This window comes from Papio anubis, chromosome 7, assembly GCF_008728515.1.
Source record: "Papio anubis isolate 15944 chromosome 7, Panubis1.0, whole genome shotgun sequence".
NCBI classification, from domain to species: domain Eukaryota; kingdom Metazoa; phylum Chordata; class Mammalia; order Primates; family Cercopithecidae; genus Papio; species Papio anubis.
In genome coordinates this window covers 45481412-45504460 of record NC_044982.1, presented here as the reverse complement: position 1 = coordinate 45504460, position 23049 = coordinate 45481412, and the positions used below count along the sequence as shown (strand labels likewise).

Sequence of the window (23049 nt, the reverse complement as noted above, 5' to 3'; positions counted from 1 at the left end):
CTTTTTCTACTTATTTAAGCAGTGTGGTAAAACCAGCAAGAAAGGGAATGAGACACCACTCCCACACTTTTAATTTTTATACTTTGATAATCATCGATTACTAGCTTTTAACATTTATAACTATTTAAAAATGACTGCCAAGAAAAATTTCAAAAACTTCTTTATAGTAACTGTGGAACTGTTAAAGAAATACTTTTTAATGTGATGATTATTAATTTTATGTGTTTCAAATGACTGGCAAATTTCTTTTTAGTTTCTCTTCACTTACAACTTCTACATCTGCTTTTTTAGTAATAGTTACTGGATTATAATAAAATACTGATTCTTTTCTATTATTTCCCTTTCTACTGAATATTTTTGTTTTTTTACAGGTGGTGGTGGCAGGCACCATAATAATTCAGAATATTGGAGGTAAGCAATTGAAAGTGCATTGTTTATGCATAAATGTGATGGCAATAATGTCCTTCCTTTGAATTGCTGTCTTACTACAGATCTAGCTGGGAACTTCTGTAGACATAGGTATCTTCAGAAGCCTGCATGTTGGCTTCTTAACTTTTTTTTTTTTGGATCCTTTTTAGCAGCATTTGCGACAGTAGCTTCTAAATTCAGTTCCAGCTAAATCCTGATTGCAGTCGTGTTATTAGGTCTGCAACACACCTCTAAAACATTGGCTTTCTGTGATTGTGAAGGTAGGATACAATCTGGAAAAGCTCTCCTGATGATTTTAAAATATTTTCCCTCTACTTTTGTTCTAATCACCCTATTGGCAGATACTACTTTAGAGGGATTAGTGTTCCATGGGCTATGGACAGTCAAGTATGGACAACAATGTCCTCTTGTAACCAACAATTTAAAATGACCAAGTGGTTTAAAACATAAATAAATCTGAGATAAATAAACATTCTCACATTTATCCTGTATCTTGTTCCTATTAATAACCGATTCTAGAAATGATCTCAATATTGAGAACTATGTAGAAATAAAACTGTTAATTATAGACAGTTACTGAGTATTAAATGTATTAAACATTTAAATCCAAAATATGGGTATCATGTGTGTATATGTTGTAAAGAAGTTACTTAATGCTGAACAATATCTTAGTTTTCTTTTATCATTGACTGGAGTGCTAAATAAATGCTCTTAAAGGAAAATACACAGAAAAAGTTGACATGCACTCTTATACAGGATTATATAGTCAGAGGACATTTTAATCTTATTTTTTACATGTAACAGTTTAATTCAAAGGTGACAGTTTTAATAAACTTCAGCTCTCATACTCAAGAGGTCTGAGGTATATCACTTTAAGTATTGTTCAATCAAATTCCATCTTTAATAGTTTTTTTTGTAAAGGAAAAAATTAACATTCCATCAGTGAATTGTGCTGCCATTGTTTTGGAATCCTGTTTTAATTTTTTGAATTTTCATGAAAAAATGTTATGAATAAAAAGAATGCTTTCTTGCATGCCATACCAGATAATTTTTTCCTAACACACACTACTTCACACTTCACAGCAGAAGTCAAGAAAACCAGTCTCTTCATTTATGAATTTGTTATAGTCATTAATTTTAAGATCTCTTTTAGAATAATTTATTTAGCAAATAAGTATTGCTTAACTGCACAGATAATGTTTCTGAATATGGTATATATTTTTATATTTTGAATCCCTCTTTATCCTGACTATATAGGTTCTAAGAACTATCACATTTTGTTTAGGTTACATTGAACCATTGTTTAACAGTTTATATAGACTGTTCAGTTCAGCAATTTAGATACAAATTTGTGACCCTGGCACAATGCCCACTGTTGTATTCTTTGTCCCTTTCACCTTGATTCCTTTCTTGTCCTCTAATCTTGTTTATAACTGTTATTGGAGATGGCTATACTTGTAGCACTTGCTGTTACTAGATTTAAGTTCTCTCTATATATGCTCCTGTACCCCCCTGTATTGTTAAGTTCCTTTAGCTCAAAAATATGCCTCATTTCTCTTTGTACTCCCAGCACCTAGCGTAATACCTGGGAATTGATAAACTTTTGTTGAGCAGAATAGAGCTGAAATGATTTGTATGATCTCTTTCTAAGTACTTTAAATATTCTAGATATATTTATCGAGAAAAGGGAAATGCTAGACTGGCAGCTAGCTTCAAATATTTGAAAGACTGAACACAAAATACACAAAAAGACACTAGACTAATTCAAGTATTGTTCCAGAGGGCGGAACTGGTGCTAAAGTATAGAAATCTACAGAGAAGCTGGTTTGGGTTTTCTCATTTGGAGTAGCCTTGTAACTAAGCTGTGTGATAATGAGGATGACCTACATCCCTTTGAAAATGCTCCTTAGCCCTGAAAACATTCGAACAGAGCTGGTTGGTCAATTGCCAGAATTCTAGAAAGGATTCTTGCATTTGGTGGTGGATAGATGATTTTTTCCAACTCTTAAGTTTTTTGGTTTGCTTGCTTGCTTATTTTAGAACATTTTAAAAGAAGGTGATTTAGAGCAGTGACAGAAGTTTTTAATGTCTCTTAAATTTAGAAAAGCTGGCAATGCTTATTTAGTTTTTAGAATGATATCCTCATAATTTTCTTCACATTGGTTAAAAGTGTATTAAGTGCCCAGTCAGTAATAACCAAATACATATTTTCAGAGTTTTTTTCTGTCTTTTTTTCATAGCCAGATGTACATAAACCATTTCTTTATTATAATAGAATTGGAAGCTTGCTCTTGTGAGCAGAACACTGGATTGAAAGTCAGATACCTTAAATTCTATCCACTCCAGTCTCTGCCATTGGGTAGCCATATGTCTTGTGAAAATCCCTCCCTCTCACTGTCTAGGCTTCAGTTCTCTCTTTGTTAAATTGTTGGAAGGTAGAGTGGGAGGCAGGGAGCTTAGGGTCCCTCTGACTCCAAAATTTGAATTCAAATTTGGCACATTGGGAGGCACATTAATTATTTTAGGTTATTAACATATTTTAATACAGGAAAGTTCAATGAGAGGGTTATACTTGGTTCAAAAGATGATTTGGCCCTTTCTTAGGTATCTTTAACAAATCAATAGCTCTTGCCCTAAAGCGTTCATGGATGCCATTTTTTGTCACTACAAAAAAGGGAACTTCAGTTCTTAGGACTACGCTTTAGAACCTCCTCTTATGTTAAAGTCTAGGAACTCTAGTCTTAAAAAGTAGTTTCTTGATTGATATATACAGAATCTGTGGAACTTCTGGTCCATGTGTGCTTGCAAATAAACAACATACTTATTTGGGAGGCTATTTAATATCCTTTGTCATTATATTAAATAAGGATATATATACTGTTTTATTATAATAAGTCAATCATATAATGACTTATTTAATGTTACTTTAAAATGGATTTTGATTATTTTCTTTATTAATTGGAAATACATTGAATATTTAAAAGATATTAAGTGTAAATCAGATTGAATTTTTACACATCTTAAGTGCCTGTCTGCAAATAATGTAGTTCAGATAACATTTGTTTAAAAAATAGAATGTTTGGGCCGGGCGCGGTGGCTCAAGCCTGTAATCCCAGCACTTTGGGAGGCCGAGGCGGGTGGATCACGAGGTCAGGAGATCGAGACTATCCTGGCTAACATGGTGAAACCCCGTCTCTACTAAACATACAAAAAACTAGCTGGGCGTGGTGGCGGGCGCCTGTAGTCCCAGCTACTTGGGAGGCTGAGGCGGGAGAATGGCGTGAACCCGGGAGGCGGAGCTTGCAGTGAGCCCAGATCACGCCACTGCACTCCAGCCTGGGAGACACAGCGAGACTGCATCTCAAAAAAAAAAAAAAAAAAAATAGAATGTTTGTTAGTATAAATTATCTGAGTTTTGCAGTGGTTGTTTAAATTAAAACTGAAAAATAATGTAATAGATTCTATTTAGGTCTAGCACTCTACTAGATACTTTAATTATAAGGACTCTTCAATATAGATATTATCTTCATTTTATAGAGAGGAGATCAGTGTGCAGTGGAGATAAGTAGCTTGCTCACATTTACCCCATAATGAAGCCTGGATTCAAACCTTGCTCAGTTGGCCTTGATTCTTTCTGCTGTGATATAGTAAAAGTTTGAAAAATGTGAAAAGATTAAATGTTGAAGATTTCCTAACGCCCTGGGAACAGGAACTATGTGTTTTCCTAACTTTACCTAGTTTCTGAGAAGGGCTCAATAAGTAATATTTGTTGAATGAATAAGACAGTTTTTAAAGTTCTGCTTAAAAGCCTAATATTTTGCCTCAAAGAGACAATTGAATATACTATGTAAACAATAAAAAAAGAAACTTGAAAGACCGTAGAATGATTTCTAGTTTAGAATTATATAAAAATTAAAAGTTCGAAATATTGGGAAGAGTTAGATCTCATTTATGTAAAATAGGTTAAAAATATATCGAAATAGGCTGGGTGTGGAGGCTCACGCCTGTAAGCCTAGCACTTTGAGAGGCCAAAGTGGGAGGATTGCCTGAGCTCAGGAGTTTGAGACCAGCCTGGGCAGCATGGTGAAACCCAGTCTCTACTGAAAATACAAAAAATTTGCCAGGCGTAGGGTTGTGTGCCTGTAAGTCCCAGCTACTCAGGTGGCTGAGGCAGGAGAATCATTTAAACCCGGGAGACGGAGGTTGCAGTGAGCCAAGATCTCGCCACTGAACTGCATCCTGGGCAACAGAGCGAGACTGTCTCAAAAAAAAAAAAAAAAAAAATATATATATATATATATATGTAAAATATCTATTATTTTCAGATTAAGTAAATCATATCTTAATGTTTCTTAACTCTCTTATTCTTTGTAACATTTAAATACTTCTCAATTTTCATGAGATACAATTCTTGTGGTAAATCCATGAAAACAATGGAAATGGAAGGCCTTTAAAAGCAAAATGACCACGAATTGCCCTTGATCAATATTTGTTTCATGTGTCTTTCACCAAAGACTCAGTTTATTTCCCACATTTTCATATTCCATAAATCAAATTAATGTGCTCATTTATTTACATCCCTAGTACTTAGCACATAGTACGCATTTAGTAAATAACATTTATTATAGGAAGAAAGAAAGGAATAAGAAGGGAGAGAGGGAAAAGCTAGTGACCTGGCTCAGTACTTCTTCAAGAGCAAAAAGAGAGTTGATTGACCAGGAAGAGAAACCCACAGTATACGGAAGTAAACATATAGTTCTTAGGAAAGCGTCTACTGTTAAAACTTCACAGAAAATCTTTTTTCTCCCCCGAGATTAATTAGGCACCAAATATTAGTCACAAGGCACTAGTGAGGTCTAACAAATTGATTGAAAAAATCTACTGTCTTCAATTAAAATCTCTAAATTTTATAATGGAAAAAATGCAACGCACTAAATTTAACACTCTTATTCTAAGGTTATAGAAATCCTTAGCTTTGGAAATTTGAGAACCATATAGTAAATTACTACTTAAAAGCAATTCCTGATATCCTCCCAATACTAATGAATAAGAGGCTCAAAATCGGCTAGAGCCAGAGGTAACCCTCTGTAGCCCATTTCCTCAGGTGCTGGAGTAGCATTTGCTGAGAGCCACTACTACTGGGACCCAAGGTCAGAAAAGAGGTGTCTGGAAGTTTTAATATTTAATGCTGTTATAGGTGGCACAATTCTGGCTTAGAAAGTTTGAATTTGGTGGCCTAACAACTAAGGATAAAGGATTAAGAACTGTAGTTGAAATAAGTATAACGTAGTTTTCACATAGTTCCTGTAACAGTGTTGTATTATGTGATTCTTTTCCTAAAAACTGAGGTAAGTAGTTGGTTTCACATTCATTTGAACTCCTGAAGTAAACCATTCAGCAGGCTAGAATATCACTAGAAATCAGACACTACATCCCAATCATCATCTTAGTCAAGCCAGAAAAAGTCTTACTTGCCCAATTCAAAATGTGGAAAGATGAGTAGCTCCTAGGAGGATGTTATATTCGTATTTTCCTCTTATAAATACGAAGGATCACTATGAATAGCATATGCTTTCCTTAGTTCTTCAAAGCCCCAGTTCTTTAAAGGAGATTAAAGATTTAATCATTACTACATATTGTGAAAGGAAAACCATAAACATTAGTAGTCTTACTGAAAACCTGAAATTGCTAGAATGACCCAGGTGTTTCAGTCTGGCACAGAATCCACACACCTTACTCTTGCAGACTTTATTAACACCTCAGTTTGGTAATCTATGGACTCGAGTAACCCCATTTCGAAATCTCATAAAGATAAAGGTATAAATAAGATCATTTTCAGTTGAGAATTATAAAAATCTCAAATTCTCAGCATTTGAAAAATCACAATATTAGATGCTAGAAACTACTTTGATTTACTTTCTTCCTGTATATTCATTCATGCATTTTATTTATTTACTTTTTGGTAGGATAGAAAAGTACTAAGAGTGTTTCAGATGAACTAGTTTGTATTGTCTCTTGGGAAACTAGGATAGGGCGTGCAGATACATCGCCATCTGCTGGTCAGTTTATCTGTAGTGAAACTGCAGCTTTCTCGAGACAGTGTCTAGAATTCTATTCTGGAAAGCACTGCCTTAAAATAGGAGAGGTACAGGAAATTTGGAGTCTTTTTCACCAGCACTTCATTTGATAACATTTGCTGGTAATGTATTTTTTTTAAGGTTTTAAAAAATATTTTTCTTAGTAATTTCTATTGAAAATTATAAAATTTTCAGAGCAGTAGATATTTTGGTCATTTTTTATTCAAATTTAAGATCTTGAAAATGATAAGACAAAGATATACCTAGGGTCATAGGGGAGCATTTCCTCCATATATTTTGATTTTCATTTATGCATGTGTTCTGTTCTATTTGAGTGCAGATAGAACTTCAGTGGCATTTAGATATTTTGTGGAACCACCAGATTAATAAGACACATTGAATAGAATAAACCAGTTAGTATCCATGACTAAAAACATGTTTGAAATAAAATTGAATCTCTCTGAGACAGAAAGGCAAACTTATTTTTTTTCCATACTACATCCGTTTGTTTAGGGCTGAGTAATCCTTTAAGAATTGCTGAACTTCCCCCAAGTGCTGAAAACCTAATTCTGTTTTAAAAATAGCTGCAAGTAATTCTATCCTCATACATATATATTATGTGTTTAACAAAAAAGATACTTATCTTCATAAACTGTAATGATGTCTTAGGCCCAAACTCCAATTAAGGGTTGGTTTTTTTTTTAAGTTTGTATGGTTAATAACGACAACTTGGGAAGCATTTTCAGAATGCTGGGAAAAATAATCCCTAAGAATACAGTATTTGGAAGCACAGAGACTGATTTTTATTTTTTAGATTTCAGTGGAGTGTTAATATTTCAAATATGTGAGAATAGGAAACTTTCTCTTCAGAACTACAATCACAGCCATAAATACAGTAGAGTCATAGCAGTAGATGCAATAGAATCTCATCATGAAACTCCATGAATTTTGAACTAATCACTTCACCAAAGCAGTGACAATACTGAAAAATGAAATGCATTGAAAATATATCTCAAGATGAAATGAAAATTCTAAGTGTTACTAAAGCTTCTGACTAATGTTCTCTGTGATAGAGATTCATTTCCTTTGAAGTTAACTGTTAATCTCAGCATTCAGAAGTAGTTTGTTTAAATACTGATTTAAAAAAGAAAAATAATTCTGAAGAGTGGTCCTTCTGGTAGACTTTCCTTATTTGTCTTTGTTTTGTTTACTTTTTCACTTTGCTCCTGCACTTTCTCATGGCACACTAGTTAATAGAACAAGTTTCTCAACCCAGACTGGCTGTTTCCACCATCACTAGCTTGGGCAAGTTACTTCTTTGTACCTCCTTATATTCTGTGAAATAAATAATATGTACCTCACAGGTTTGTATAAAGATTAAGTGAGGAAATAACTTGTGTAGAATACTACCAAGCATCATGGATCTCTGCCCAGAGTTCCTTTCCCATTCCTCTGTTTCTAACATCTCTCCTCTCAACCTCCTGGGCCCAATTCATGTATTTCTCTTTATGATTAGATCAACAGATATTAACACCTTGCAACTTGCTATTACCTAATCAGATTTTACCCCATTTTAGTCATTTTTTAATATTACTGTTGCTTCTCCAAGTTTTTTTTAAAAAATGCTTTCAACTTCTGGTTAGATCAGCAGATATTAACACCTTGCAACTTGCTATTACCTAATCAGATTTTACCCCATTTTAGTCCTTTTTTAATATTAATGTTACTTCTCCATGTTTTTTTAAAAAATGCTTTCAACTGCTGTGTTTTAAGTTGACAGATGTTTTATTTTTTTCCAGAGAAGTTTCTATTAAATGAGTTCTATTAGTTATGTTTAAAATTAAGTAGAAAAGAATACATGTTTAGTTAATATGGTAAAACTAAGTGATTTATAATGGCTGAATACCTGACATCAAGGTATATCTTCTGTCACTGATTTTGGCTTTGGTGGTTTGGGGTCACTTAACTATATGCATGGCTCTTGTGGATGACCCAGTTGCAGCTATTAATTGAGAGTAGAACATGGTGTGTCTTGTTTTAGGAATCTATACTATGTGTCGATGTCACCCAAAATCATTTACAAATTTTTCCTTATGACTGATCTGAAAGATATGTGCTTAAACACTTTCTTATGCCATTTTTAAAAGACACGAGACAAAAAGTGTGGCAGCCAGCTATTTGATCTAGTAAACCTTTTAGTTAAAAACAAAAGCAATATGAGCATTCCTATCAATAGTATATCTTTAAAACTTTTCCCGTTCATTTTATTGAGCTGATGTTCTTTTGTATGAATTTAATTAAGATATATTTCCTAACTTAATTGTATTTAGTAATCTTTTTGTTTCTTCTCTGTATTATATATAATATAATGTGTTACAGTGCTAGTTCTTACATGAAAGTTTACTTGTGATTAAGAAAAAAATAATTTTCATAGTGAGTAGAATGGTAGTGGTCTTTGTTTTACTGGCTTAATCTGTGTGGGTTTTCCCCTATAGTAAGCTCTGTGGTTGTGTAGCTCTTAAAATATATACTAACGTTTTCTAGAAAAGAAGCAATGTTTTGTACGTTTTATTATATTTGTATCTTGTATGTGAGGTCTTCTTTGAGAGAGAAACACATGTTTGCTGAGTTCATATTTCTTAAAATATACATGATTCTTCAGACTGGAATCTAATGAAATAGTACTCCCATTTGAAAACCAAAGAGTTAAGGGTACAACAGAGGATAAAAGTGATCAAATGATTAGCTAGAGGCTAATAGAAATTCTGGAAAGAATGAAAGATATTATATTAGAAAGAAATAGGATCTCATATTCACTGAAGCTTTCTACAGCTAAAGGTCCAAAAGAAATAATAGAAAATTACTGAAAGAGATGAATGTCTGAAACTTCAGAAATGCATGTGGTGTTGGGTTAATCCAAGCAAGAAAGAAAGATGGGCAGATAATAAATTACATTTTATAGGAAGTCGGCTTTCCTTGTTTTCAAGGTATTTTGTCTTTTTTTCTGTTCTCTCTGTCTCTCTCACAAGATATATTTAAGTAAATCTAGGACAGTTTCAGAAAATTCAATTCACAATTTTTATCTTTGCACTGTATGTGTAGAATTCTTTGGAATCGGTAAAATATTATAAAATCTCCAAATCCTTGAATGGAGAAAGTTAATCTAAACCTTCCTTCTGTTCTGTGCCAAATTGATAGCATTTTTCCTTATGATAATATGAACAATACAGAACACATTTTCACATACAATCAGTTGTAATACCCCATAACTAAAAGATTTTGCAGAAATGTCTCAGTGGGTTTTAGTCAACTCACTGAGACATAGCTATACTTCTGCTAGGGAAAAAGAAATCATTGTAAACTGAAAAAATATGTATATGTATATTTTCATCACAAAGAAGTGATTATTTAACTGTTCTAAATTTTACTTTGCCATAAATACATGTTATTTTACTAAAAAAAATTGAGAGTGTGTGTATGTTTGTAGTATTATCTATCTACATACAAATTTACACACAAACTAGCGTGTATCCTTTTTTTCTCAAGTTAAATGGTCACATATCATTATAATCATGAAATTCGGCTCCTTTCAAATAATGTTGATTGAGAAATATACATTCTTCTTAAACTATTTGAGCCTTTTAATCAATTTTTCCCCAGATTTTTGCCACTGAAACTTGGCATTCATTTTTGTTCTTAGTTTTTGTAAGTTTTGTAAGGAGAAAGTGAAATGTTTCCTGAAAAATAAATAGGTAATAAAATTAATGTGCAGACAAAGTATACTTTTTATTCTTTTTTTTTTTTTTTTTTTGAGACGGAATTTTGCTCTTTCACCCAGACTGGAGTGCAGTGGCGCAGTCTCAGCTCACTGCAACCTCCGCCTTCCAGTTTCAAGCGACTCTCCTGCCTTATCCTCCCAAGTTAGCTGGGACTACAGGCGCGTGCCACCACGCCTGGCTAATGTTTGTATTTTTAGTAGAGACGGGGTTTCACCATGTTGGCCAGGCTGGTCTTGAACACCTGACCTCGTGATCCGCCTGCCTTGGCCTCCCAAACACTCTATTCTTCATGGGCATTTTCTTTTTGCCCCCCACTCCCAACACACACAAACATAATCTCTGTGGGGAAAGAGACTCTTACTCTGTTAAATTGAACTTCTGACTGCAAATCATCTGAGTTTCTATATATTTAAGTATTTAAGCTTAAACTCAAGTATTTACATATGAATGAGTTCTGTATTCTATAACCATATTAAAACTTTTCCTAGTATTTTTATAGAATTTTGTTATAGCTACATCAGAATTAGGATCATTATTAAAGTGCTACAAAAGCTAGTTATTTCTCAGACTCTGTTAGATTAAATGTGAGAAATAATGCTGGCTTCAGGTTATGATTGTATAATATAGATGAACCCTGTTAATAAAATGGAATAAAAGTTGGAACTTTTGTCTTTTTAATATACTTAATGGTTTCTATTGAACTTTCTCTCTTTTTAGAGACTGATTTTAAATGTAATTCATTATGTATTCTTTTTATCCTATAATTATGTGTTCATAATGCAGGGGTGGATAGTAGAGAGGCAAAGAAAGGGACAGAGGGAATGAGACTTCTCTGTTGTGGGGAGGCATCTTTCTCTAGTAAGAAGGAACAAATAATCCAGTTACTAGTCATACCTATTAAACTTCTGTGTCTGTGTCAGTTGTTGCTAAACTAACCTCTAATGCCTTAAAAGGGGTGATAACATATAAGAGAGTTTTTGTAAAACTTTGTACAAATTTCATTTAAAAGTAGCCTGAAATCAAGACCCTTTCTCTTACCTAGTTTGCTTTGGACTTGGAATGTAAACAAAAGATACTTAATGTACTTAACAATTATTCTTCTCTACAGTTACTTATCTTTATTCGTGTGTGTGTGTGTGGGTGTGTGTATCTCTTTGGTATAGTGTGTTATAAGTTAATCTTTCATATGTTGTCATAGCTTTAATGGACATCTGTGTTCCTAGGTGGATTATTCTTTAAATGGTTAAAAAATCATAGAATTCTAATAGAAACACTTTTTATTCTTTTGCAGCTATGTCATCTTATCTTTTAATTATTAAAACAGAGTTTCCTGCTGCTATTGCAGAATTTTTGACTGGAGACTATAGTAGGTAAGAAAAAGCATTTTACATTGTGTCCATTCATTTATTAATTCAGTAAATATTTATTAAGCTGTAGTGGCAAGTAAAATAAATGTAGTCCTTGCCCTGAAGACACTTACAAATTAGGCAGAAATGAAGCAGTAATAGAATAGAAACTACTCAGCCAATGTTTATTGATTACCCATATGAAAGCACTGTTCTGTGAACCATATGAAGCACCAGATATAACCCTTGCATTCCTTGGGGATGTGAGGTAGGCTAAGACAGATCTGAGATTGAGACGCTCTTAAGGAGGAGTAAAGGGTAAATTTCTGGGGATACGCAAGACTGGGGTTGGGGATGGGAGAAGGTTGAATATACTGACAGTACAGGTCTTAAACAAAGGAGGGGAGTGAGTGATATTGCTGTCACTTCTCAGCAAATCATAGTGATAAAAAATGTGGCAGTTACAATTATACGTGTTTGAAATTCCTATTGTATACCATGGCAAAAAAATAAATTATTTGCAAGGACTTAATTGTTTCATTTCCTGTTTTTGAACAATATTATAAATAATGCTAAACCATGTCATATCTCTTTTATCTTTATTTAAAAAAATGCATCTTATATTTGACTTGCCTCTTTATAGGGAAAAAACAAAATTAATTGTGCTTTTCTTTTCACTGTGTAGAACAAGAAAATTTTAGAAAAATGAACTTGAAAAGACAGGATAAATCATTTCAATTGCCATCAAGTTATTTCACATAGTTAAGTTTCAAACCACAATACAAAACCTGTCAGACTTTTAGATTTGAATATTGGGTTGTTCTCTTCAATAATTGAACTTGTTCTGGAATGCAAGGAAAGATTTCAAAAATTAGTTTTTAGCTTTTACAATTCAGCTTCCATTAAAGAATTCTACTTAGATAACTGCAAATACATATTTGTAAGAAAAGTGTGGTATACTTTAGATCTGAATAGAAACCATCAAGAAAATTTAGTTGAAAAAAGACAAATAGAAGTCCTAAATGATTTTTCTTCATCAGAAGATATTGTTCATTTCTATGATACTTTACAATTAATGAGGTTTCCACATTCATTATCACATCTGATACAACTACCTTATTTTATCTACAGTTTTATCTAGTTACATTTTGATTCTATCCTTAGGTTGATAAACAATTCCTGTTAGAAATAGCTATGTAAAATTCATTTTTGTATTTGCTGTGGAAAACATTGAGGGCACCTTCTATTACTCAAATTCTATGCGAGAAATTTATATTTTAGGGTTAAGAAATCAAGGCAATATGAGGTAGAATAAAGAGGACTAGACTAAGAGTAAGGAGATATGTGCTCTATCCATTTCATATTCAATAATCTCAGGAACTTAATTTAACTTGTTTTGACTATATAAGTTACTTGGAGCCTTAGGTTTTTTTATGTGATGTAATGGGGGTACCAATATTGCCTTCTTAAAGTTGCTGGGATGATCAAGTAAGATATATATACATATGCTAATAGCATGTGTATAAACAAGCATGTGTATACAGAAACTTATAGCGCAGTGTAAATGTGGAGAATTAAGAAATTCTAATAATTACTATATTAAAGGTGGTGTTTCCCTTTTTGCCCTGACTGCCGGGAAGCTCAGAGTCAAATGTGACACATTTGAATTAATATAACTGTATTAATTCCAACAGTTGTCACATGTGTTTTCTTTTTTCTTGGTCCTGAATTTCGTGGCTCCTATTTGTATTCTTTTATTGTCACATGTCGGTGGAAAGAGAAGGGATTGTAAATATATGTAATATTTTAGAAATAATTAAAGTAGTATGTGGCAGAACTGGTATTGAAATTTAGGTCTTCTTTCTCTAAAAGTGATATTTTTACCGTAGCTTCGTTTTAAATAGTTGGCAAATGATTTACATTGCTGCATTGATTTTTTGTTTGTTTTTTTAAAATAAAAATTAAAATGAACTTCCATCTCAGTCATATTAATAGAAAATTGATTAAAATGTTATTTTTACATGTTAGAAATAGATTTTTAAAATCATATACTTCAAAATGCTGTGGTCAATTTGCATCATCTCTGTTACGTTTTAAAATTGTACGTCTTTTTAACAACCTTATCTTGTTTTAAATGTAATATATATTCATTTATTTTGGCTAATTATATTAACTTATTTGAACGCAGATAAATCATTAGTCTTGAAAGCTTAATGCTAGAAAATAATTAAGAAACAAATATTATGATAATTGACTTTACTATCTATAAAAGACAGTTTTTTTCTAGATAGACTTACATGGCAGTATTCTATGAGATCAACATGATATTGATAAACTTTTATTTTAGGGTTTGATTTACAATAAATTTTAATTACGATCTTTCAGGTGTGCTAATTTTCTGGGTTATCTGCAGGCTTGGTGTACCTTTGAAATATAAATCTTTATAAAGATATCAAAATGAAACTGTGTTCATAATAATCTAATAGATGTCAGAAGCTATAATACTTATACTGAACTTTCATGATATATCTATATATTTCATAGAATAACTTACATTTTTAAAATCTATGACTGTTAAAGTTGGAAGCTCTCTGTTAACATTTAATGATCTTGTCAGGGGAATATGATTGACACAATTAAGTTGTCTTGCATTTTAGTTACATAATTGGTATTGGATGTGAGTAAGATCCTAATTCAGAACATGTGATACTCTTGTTCCATTCCTTTCGAGAATGAAATTAAAGCAACTTATAAATAAATCTGGTTTTCATTAAAATATGGAAAAATACATCTGCATGCCAAAGCATTTGCAGTACAGCTAAGGATTTATACTCTATATTTCATACTTGGAACATTTTTATCATACAGGATTAAATCCACAGATCAAACAAGTTCTCTAGGAAGTATAAAGGTTTTTACTCTAATTCTTTTGGCTTAAAGAGAATGTATATTTAGATCACAGTAGGAAAACAGGAGTTCTGTTAGATCGTTCTTTATTCCCCCCTTAGGAAAAAAATTAAAGTTAGTACATTCTTCTAAAATGCTTATTTACAAAATAAATGTATCTAATATGTACTTTTTGAGATTTCTTTTTACTAGTTTGTTTTTCTCAGGTGGCAGTTTTATTTTGTAAGTTTAATAATTTCTGTTCTTTGGAAAATATCCATTGAGAAATACAATTCATTTGTCTGTGACACACACATGAAATCTAAACTAATTTTACTGTGCTTTACTGTGTTGCCTTTATTGTTAATGAATGGTAAAGAAAAGCACTGTATTTACAATTGGCTTTATTAAGATGAATTATTAAGGATAAGAAATGATTAACAATAACCAGTAGCCAAGCCAAGGATAGAGAAATTGTATTTTACAGTAAAATTATTTTTATATTAAGAATTTAAAGTTCAATCCTATGAAAAGGAGAATGCAAAGCATGATCTTGAAATAAACGAGGTAGTATCTGAAAGTATTTCCATTGCTACTGTGACTAAGATCATCATCTTCCTTTTGCTGATTTTACAGACATATAAAATGAAGTTGTTGAGCCAGATGATCTCTAAGGGCTCTTCCAGCTCTTAACATTCCATAACTGTGGTTCTGAGTTACTGCTGGGAGGAGGTAAAGTTATCTTCAGTCCCACAGTTCAGTGCTTTGGTCAGTTATATGACTTTTATGGGCATTAAATGAATTGTGATCTGAAATAGTATAAAGTAAGTGGTGTTCAGAATTTCAAAAAGTGTTCCTTTATTCTTACGCAGGAGAAAAGAGTCCTGGTCCTGGGGATTAAATGCTCCCTTTTGTACGACTTCAGCTTCATGACCTTTTTTTTTTTTTTTTTTTTGGGCTTATCAGAATTTTTTGTTTTATTTTTTATGATAAGAATACTTCACATGAAATCTGCACTCTCAACAGATTTTCAAGGGTATAATGCAGTATTGTTATCTATGAGGGACAGCAAAACTAACAGATGGAATCTACTTTGGTATTCCTTTGGGCATTTTTCCTCCTGGCACTGCAACTGTCTGGGTCTAATATTGGGTCCCAGAAGGAAAGACATTTCAGACATAGAGCCCTGGGCCTTTTGCCAGCTTCAGAAATTTGGTTGCCAGGTGTTCCTCAATGAAAGATCTTTTGAAATTTCTGTTTTGATTCTTACTCAAGAGTGACTAGAAGATAAACATGTTGAGTATCATTTTTGTATTATTAATATGTGTACTCTTTTAGTACTTCCTGCATACCAGGAATTGAGGGGCATGTGCAAATGGAGAGAGCAAAGCTTCAGGCCCACTAAATCTGTAAATACTTATGCATAGGTTATAGTCTCTGGCATATGTATTTCCTAATGACACAAATTAGGGTGGAGAAGGGAAAAGTGTTGTCATGGTGCTGTTTCTGCTGCTGCTCCTTCTCTTGTTCTGTTAAAGAGGAAGTTGTCAGCACCCAACAGTAACAACTAAGTTCATATTAGAAGTCACTGGTTGAAATCCATATAGAAGAAGACTTTTGCTTAATTTAACGTGGCAGTGGGAGACTGGCTATCTGATAGAGAATGAAAGAGGATGCATTATTGCAAAGTGGGAATTTTGAGGTTATCTGCCAAACAATTTGAAAAAGTCTCTATTGGTCTTTGATGCCCCAAGCTCCCATTTTTGCATAAGTTTTACTTTGTTACTATTGTGCATGTGTATGTATGTGTATACACTTCAGTGTAAAAATCTGACAGCTACGATAAAATTTAGAAAAAAAAGCAAATAAAAATCATGCATAACATCTCTAACCTAGTCACTGTCCTTTTAATTCTTTTGAATTTTTCCCAAAAGCTTTCAAAAATATAGTTAATAATTATATTCATATCATCATCATTTTCCATTTTATTCATTGTGTTTTTTCTTAAAGCCACATAACATTTCATTGAGTATGCTGTTCTAAATATTTTCAGATGTTGGATATATATAGAATTTTCCTCCAGCTTCTCATTATTATAATAATGTATTCAACAGCTTCATGTACATATAATTTTTTCTATTTTATTTTCTTAGAGTAGATTGCCCCTACATTTTTATTGCTCTTGCTACATATAATCATTGTTTTTCCAAGAGATAGTACTAATTGGGAAGATCACTAGCAATGTATGAAGTCCAATTGTGCCACATCCTTGAATATTTTTGTTTACTAATTTTGCTAGATTAATTGCAACAGTCTCATTATTTCTTTAATTAGCATCAGTGATTGGATTTTCTTCATGTGTATTTACTAGTTGTATTTCTTTCATGAATTGTTTCTCCTTTACATACAAATCTATTGAGGTCTTGGGGAATTAACTTTAACTTTTAAAAATGTCTACACAGATATCTCACATTGAAAAATTGAAACCACATATATGCAAACAAGGCGAAAATAAAAATTGCTCATATTGCTATCACATAAAAATGTCTACTTTTTGGTATTTTAAGTATATCCTTCTGGCTTTATATGTGCATCCAGTTTTGTTTTTTTCAATGAACAAATACAAAATCATGTTAACCTACCTTTTTCTCATTCTGTATTCTAATGCCTTTATATGAAAATTTTAATATTTTACAATTGGTAATTAATGCCCTTTCCTGAAATTTGGAAAAATGTATATAGAAAACTATAAAGAAGAAAAATGACCTACTATTTTACCACCCAGAGATAATGGCTATCAATACATTTTAGTTTCTTTCCATTTTTAATGCATCTATGTTTTTCCTCAAAATTATCATGCTGTATACACACACATATGATGTTTACTGAATATTCAGTATATTTTATTTCAAAATTATCATGGTCTTGAAGGTTTGTTTTCAATTTTTATTATTTTAAATGTTTTCAGTAAACATCTTTTTATAAAAGTCTTTGTTCTTCAGGAATAGAAAACCAAACACCGCATGTTCTCACTCGTAAGTGAGAGTTGAACAGTGAGAACACATGAACACAGGGAGGGGAACATCACAGACTGGGGCCTGTCAGTGGGTGGGGGGAAGGGGAGGGGGAGCATTAGGACACATACCTAATGCATGCAGGGCTTAAAACCTAGATGACAGGTTGATAGGTGCCGCAAACCACCATGGCACATGTATACCTACGTAACCTGCACATTCTGCACATGTACCCCGGAACTTAAAGTAAAATAAAATAAAATTAAAATTTACAAAAAGTCTTTGTTCTTATTATTTTTAGTAGTCTTTTATAAAAGTGTTTTCAAGTATATAATTATTTGAAAATTCTTTATATCTCTTGCCAAATTGCTTTCCAGAAAGATAATTTATATAATTTGCATTTTCACCAGCTTTTTGCACACCTCATCACTCCTCACTAATGTTGACTATTATCTTATTTTTAAATATTTATTTGGTAGTTGTAAATGGCATCTCTTTGTTTTTATGCATTTCTAAATGTAAATTCATTAATAAGAATAATGGGATCCCACAAGAACATTTTAATGAAAGGAGGTGGGCTTTTCCTAATGGCTGGTTTTAATGGTTATAACTCTGTGTGTGTGTGTGTGTGTGTGTGTGTATGTGTGTGTGTCAGAACAAACAGTGGAGTCCCGTGCCTAAAGTGAACTTTTTTTTTTTTTAATAGATATTGGTATCTTGATGGACAAACACTGCTAATAATCATATGTGTTGGCATCGTGTTCCCTCTTGCACTTCTTCCCAAAATAGGTAAGTCTTTATAGAGCACATTATTTGTTTAGAGAAAGGAAAGAAGGGAGGGAGGGAAAGAGAGAGAAATATTAAGGGGCTTTCAAATTTCACAGTACCACATTTTTGGCAGAAGCATGGTGGTTGTGAATAATTTTAAACTTGGCCTTATTTTAGGTTGTTCAGCCTTCAGCCCTGCCTAGTTAACCTATTACTTGGTTTGCAGTAGTATTTTGTCTGCCCCACTAAAATAAAATCTTTACGGCGGAACATTAAAGAACAGCCTTTTCTTACAGTGTACCATTAGTGGTAAGCCAGTTCCAATTCTGCTGTACAGAGCTACATAAATGATCTGTGACAGATAGTTGGAATGTTGTTATTCTGAGCTCTAAGCCCCAGATACCAACCACTGTAATAGAAAACATGCCTAAGATGTATAGTTTTAGTTGTATGTTAAAATCACTTTCCTTATAAATTGCTTTTTATTTTACTGTTACTTTACAGGCTTTCTTGGCTACACAAGTAGTTTATCATTTTTCTTTATGATGTTCTTTGCTCTTGTGGTAAGTTTAAAATATAATACATTGCTTATCTCCTCACTAAAATTGGACTCATTGTGTTAATGTCTTTCTTACTTTTAACTGTTTTGCATTGGGAAGGGTATCTCATTTTATTTCATTGTGTTATTAAAAGCACTTTTGTTCCATTAAATTATTTCCTTCATTGTATCTATTTTGAAGAGGCTTAGGTAGAACAGCATTTCAGATTCAGCATTTCTTGTGGTTAACTAGAGAGGAGAGCATGGCAATTCTGTTAAAATCTTAGATGGAGTATAATTCTTTGTGTAGGTGTATAAATTTATTCCTGTACCATATTGTATGAAGAATCAGTCTGGTTCTAATCTGTAAAATCTATTTGAGACTAGTCATCTTAATCTTGAAACTTTATTCCATTAATGAAATAAACAGAGCTTCTGGGGCTACACTGAGGAGATCTAGTAAGAACTGGGTTGCCTGAATTCTCCTATTTTGTCTGGTTTATTCAGCATAGATAAATTCTCATAAAAACACTGCTACAAATTAATATTTTTCTTCACATGTGGGATATATTCCTTATGTTTTAATAAGCTCATTTTTATTATATAAAATTATCAGATGACAAATTTAACTTATTTTGATATTATAAAATAATATAAAGATAAAAGAATTTAAATTTATTTCCTTCGAATTCTTCTAAAACATCTTAATATTCTAAAGATAGTACCTTTGTGTGAAAATTTTTAAGTCTTTTTTCTTTGTATAGCAGTTTATTCCATAATCAGTATCTAAATGTCAAACCTTAAGTAGAATTAAACATTTTTAACGTTCCAAGAATATACATGTCCAAATGAGCTTTTCATGAGCTTGGTTCAACTCTTTCTTGTTTTTGAAAATGCATGAAAGAAAACAGCCATATATAAGACCAGGGCAGCACATCAGTAGTTAAGCCATATTATAGAGCCAGATTTCAAAGCTGTCAAAACAACCCAGGGTGCACTTAACTTAGGCTAAGCTATCTTCTGAGACACAGGGATAAAATAACTTTAAATTATTTAAACAAAGTGGAAGTGACTCTGATTTTAGTGTATATAAGCATTTATCCTCTATTGAATGCTCTTAAAACTAAAAACATTTAACAATGTTTGCATTTAATCATTTGTTGAATTTAACAACATTAAAATCATTCCTCCTCTTCTCTCCCCAGTTGTCTGACTTATATCTTACAAATAAGTAAATTGAACATACACTTTGTAGGCTCCATACTGAAAAAAAACTAAATATTTCCATCATAATTTGATTGTGGAGAAGTGTGGTTAGAAGTGGCCTGCATATGCAAATGAATGTATGGATATTAAAGAGAATCAGTGTAGATAACATACTGAATTTTTCTCTCACAGATAATGACAATGCAATCATTGCATAGGTAGGAGTAATTTAGTTTTCATAGCTAATAGCTTAAAGCAGATTAAGTGTATTGATATGATATGTCTACTGCAGTTTTGTTTCTGTCATGACAGATACTCTTTAATTCAATGCAGATTTCTACTGTAGCAGTCATATGGAAATAATACCCATATTCTACATTTATTGTAATGCCTTATAAACCATCTGCTCAGATTTTTACCTGTGAGCACAGTTTAAATTTAATCTACAGTGGGGCAATGAAGAACACTCTGTATGCTTTTTTAAATACTCTTTTTAATTGGCATGTTTATTTTATTATTTATTTATTTAGAGACAGAGTTTTCCTCTGTTGCCCAAGGTGGAGTACAGTGGCACAATCTCAGTTCACTGCAACTTCCACCTCCCGGGTTCAGGCAATTCTCCTGACTCAGCCTCCCAAATAGCTGGGATTTCAGGTGCATGCTAATTTTTTTTTTTTTTTTTTTTTTTTTTTTTACTAGAGATGGGGTTTCACCACGTTGGCCAGGCAAGTCTTGAACTCCGGACCTCAAGTGATCCACCCACCTCGGCCTCCCAAAGTGCTGGAATTACAGATGTGAGCCACCATGCCCAGCCGCCATGTTTATTTTAGATTCTCTGAATGTTAGCTTTTAAAATACATAGTGGTTAGGAAAAGGAAACGTATGTATACTAACCCAGAATTTTGGAAGGATACCAATTTTTCATTTATTATTTTTGTCAGTATGTGTTTGTAAATATGTATAGTATTTATATCCCATTTTTAAAAAATCAGTTCAGAAACTATTATTTTCTTATATTCTTTGAATAATATAAATTAAAACCTATATTTTATCTGTTCTCCCAGATCTGATTTTCATTTAAAAAATTTAACCTAAATTTTTGCCCCCTCTAAAATATTTTACAATTTTAAAAATAAATTTTATCAGTGTCTCAGAATGATACCAACAAGATGGATTTACCTTTTTTGGTAAATTTACCTTTTTTTGGTGTATTTTAGAACACAAACGAATTACCATTCGTTCTAAAAGTTCTATATTTAGTGCAGATTAGTATTCTAAGCAACGTTTTAATAGGTCAGTAATCCAATTAGACAACTTTTTTTTTAAGAGACAGAATCTCTCTCTCCAGTCACCCAGACTGGAGTGCAGTGGCATGATCATAGCTCACTGCAGCCTCAAACTCCTGGGCTTAAGTGATTCCCCTGCATCAGCTTTCTGAGTAGCTAGAACGACAGCCGCATGCCACCACGCCTGTATAATTTCTTTTTTTTTTTTTTTTTTTTTTGAGACGGAGTCTCGCTCTGTCACCCAGGCTGGAGTGCAGTGGCGCCATCTCGGCTCACTGCAAGCCCCGCCTCCTGGGTTCACGCCATTCTCCTGCCTCAGCCTCCCGAGTAGCTGGGCCTACAGGCACCCGCTACCTTGCCTGGCTAATTTTTTGTATTTTTAGTAGAGACGGGGTTTCACCATGTTAGCCAGGATGGTCTTGATCTCCTGACTTCGTGATCTGCCCGCCTCGCCCCCCAAAGTGCTGAAATTACAGACGTGAGCCACCGCGCCCGGTCAGATAATTTTTTTTTTAATGTTTGTAGAGACAGAGTCTCATTATGTTGCCCAGGCTAGTCTTTAACTCCTGTGTTCAAGCGATCCTCCCACCTTGGCCTCCCAAAGTGCTGAGATTATAGGTGTGAGCCACTGCACTGGCCTGAAATAGAGAATTATTTAAATGGATTTTAGTCAGAAGCTTTCCTTCTACTGAACACTATGTTAGACATTTTAGGGTGTGGAAATTTAACCTGGACACTAGTCTTAAGGATCTGTCAATCTAGTAGGGGAGATAAATTTCTTTTCAAACATAGAGAACAATGTGTGCAATATATAATTAAGTATTGATATATTTGCTTCAGAATAAGAGTCTCAAGAGTTGAGAGAAGAGAAGGCTCACTGAGAGCTAGAGTAAAGGAGGATTTTAAAGGAAATACAACTTGAGTTGAGCCACAAAAGATGCAAAGGGCTTAGAGCAGAGAGCAGGAAGGGAGGCCTTTTGTGCAAGTGAACAAATATTTTTAATACTTAATCTCCTTTTTGCTTTGTCATTCCAACCCCAAGACATCTTCTTACCAACCTGAGCAAGGACTTCCTGTTAATCTTTCCTCTTTGTTGTTGGGTCTCGTTTCACTCCTGTTCTGTACTTCTGCTTTGGGGAACATCATCTCTATCCACCCCATACCACCATGCAGGCTTGGAGTTGGGATGGATCTTTGCAGAGAAATTAGCTGTAGTAACTAAACTATTAATATAAAATCAGGCTACTACTTATTTTTTTCTAATTAATAAAAATTAATGATAATATTGCATTTTGGAGCATTGCTTTGAAATATTTTGATTTGAAAGCTTAAGAAATAACAACTGATAAATGAGGCAGCTCACATACAGAATTTATCAAGGTACATGGTGCACAGCAAGTCCTCAGTAAATGTTTTTTTCTGCCACCACTACCATTGTTAGTAAGGTGAAAATGTAAGAAACTGAATTTGGGCCAGTGCAGTGTGGCTCACACCTGTAATCCCAGCACTTTGGGAGCCTGGGACAGGCAGATCACTTGAGCTCAGGAGTTCGAGACCAGCCTGGGCAACATGGCAAACTCTCGTCTCTACAAAAAACACAAAAATTAGCTGGGTATGATGGCCACGCACCTGTAATCCCAGCTACTCAAGAGGCTGTGGTGGGAGGATGGTTTGAGCCTGAGAGGTGGAAGTTGCAGTGAGCTGAGATTCTGTTACTGCA

At 33.3% G+C, this 23049-nt stretch overlaps 1 protein-coding gene across 2 annotated transcripts in view; it reads left to right on the top strand.

Moving 5' to 3' along the window:
* The window catches only part of SLC38A6 (solute carrier family 38 member 6), a 65906-nt gene that overhangs the window by 32258 nt on the left and 10599 nt on the right, over positions 1 to 23049 (top strand). For both annotated transcript variants that reach the window (XM_003901892.5, XM_009211677.3), the window contains exons 5-8: positions 372 to 411; positions 11577 to 11655; positions 18238 to 18320; positions 18804 to 18862. In XM_003901892.5, coding sequence (XP_003901941.1) covers positions 372 to 411; positions 11577 to 11655; positions 18238 to 18320; positions 18804 to 18862 — 261 coding nt within the window. The remainder of the gene's footprint in view (positions 1 to 371; positions 412 to 11576; positions 11656 to 18237; positions 18321 to 18803; positions 18863 to 23049) is intronic.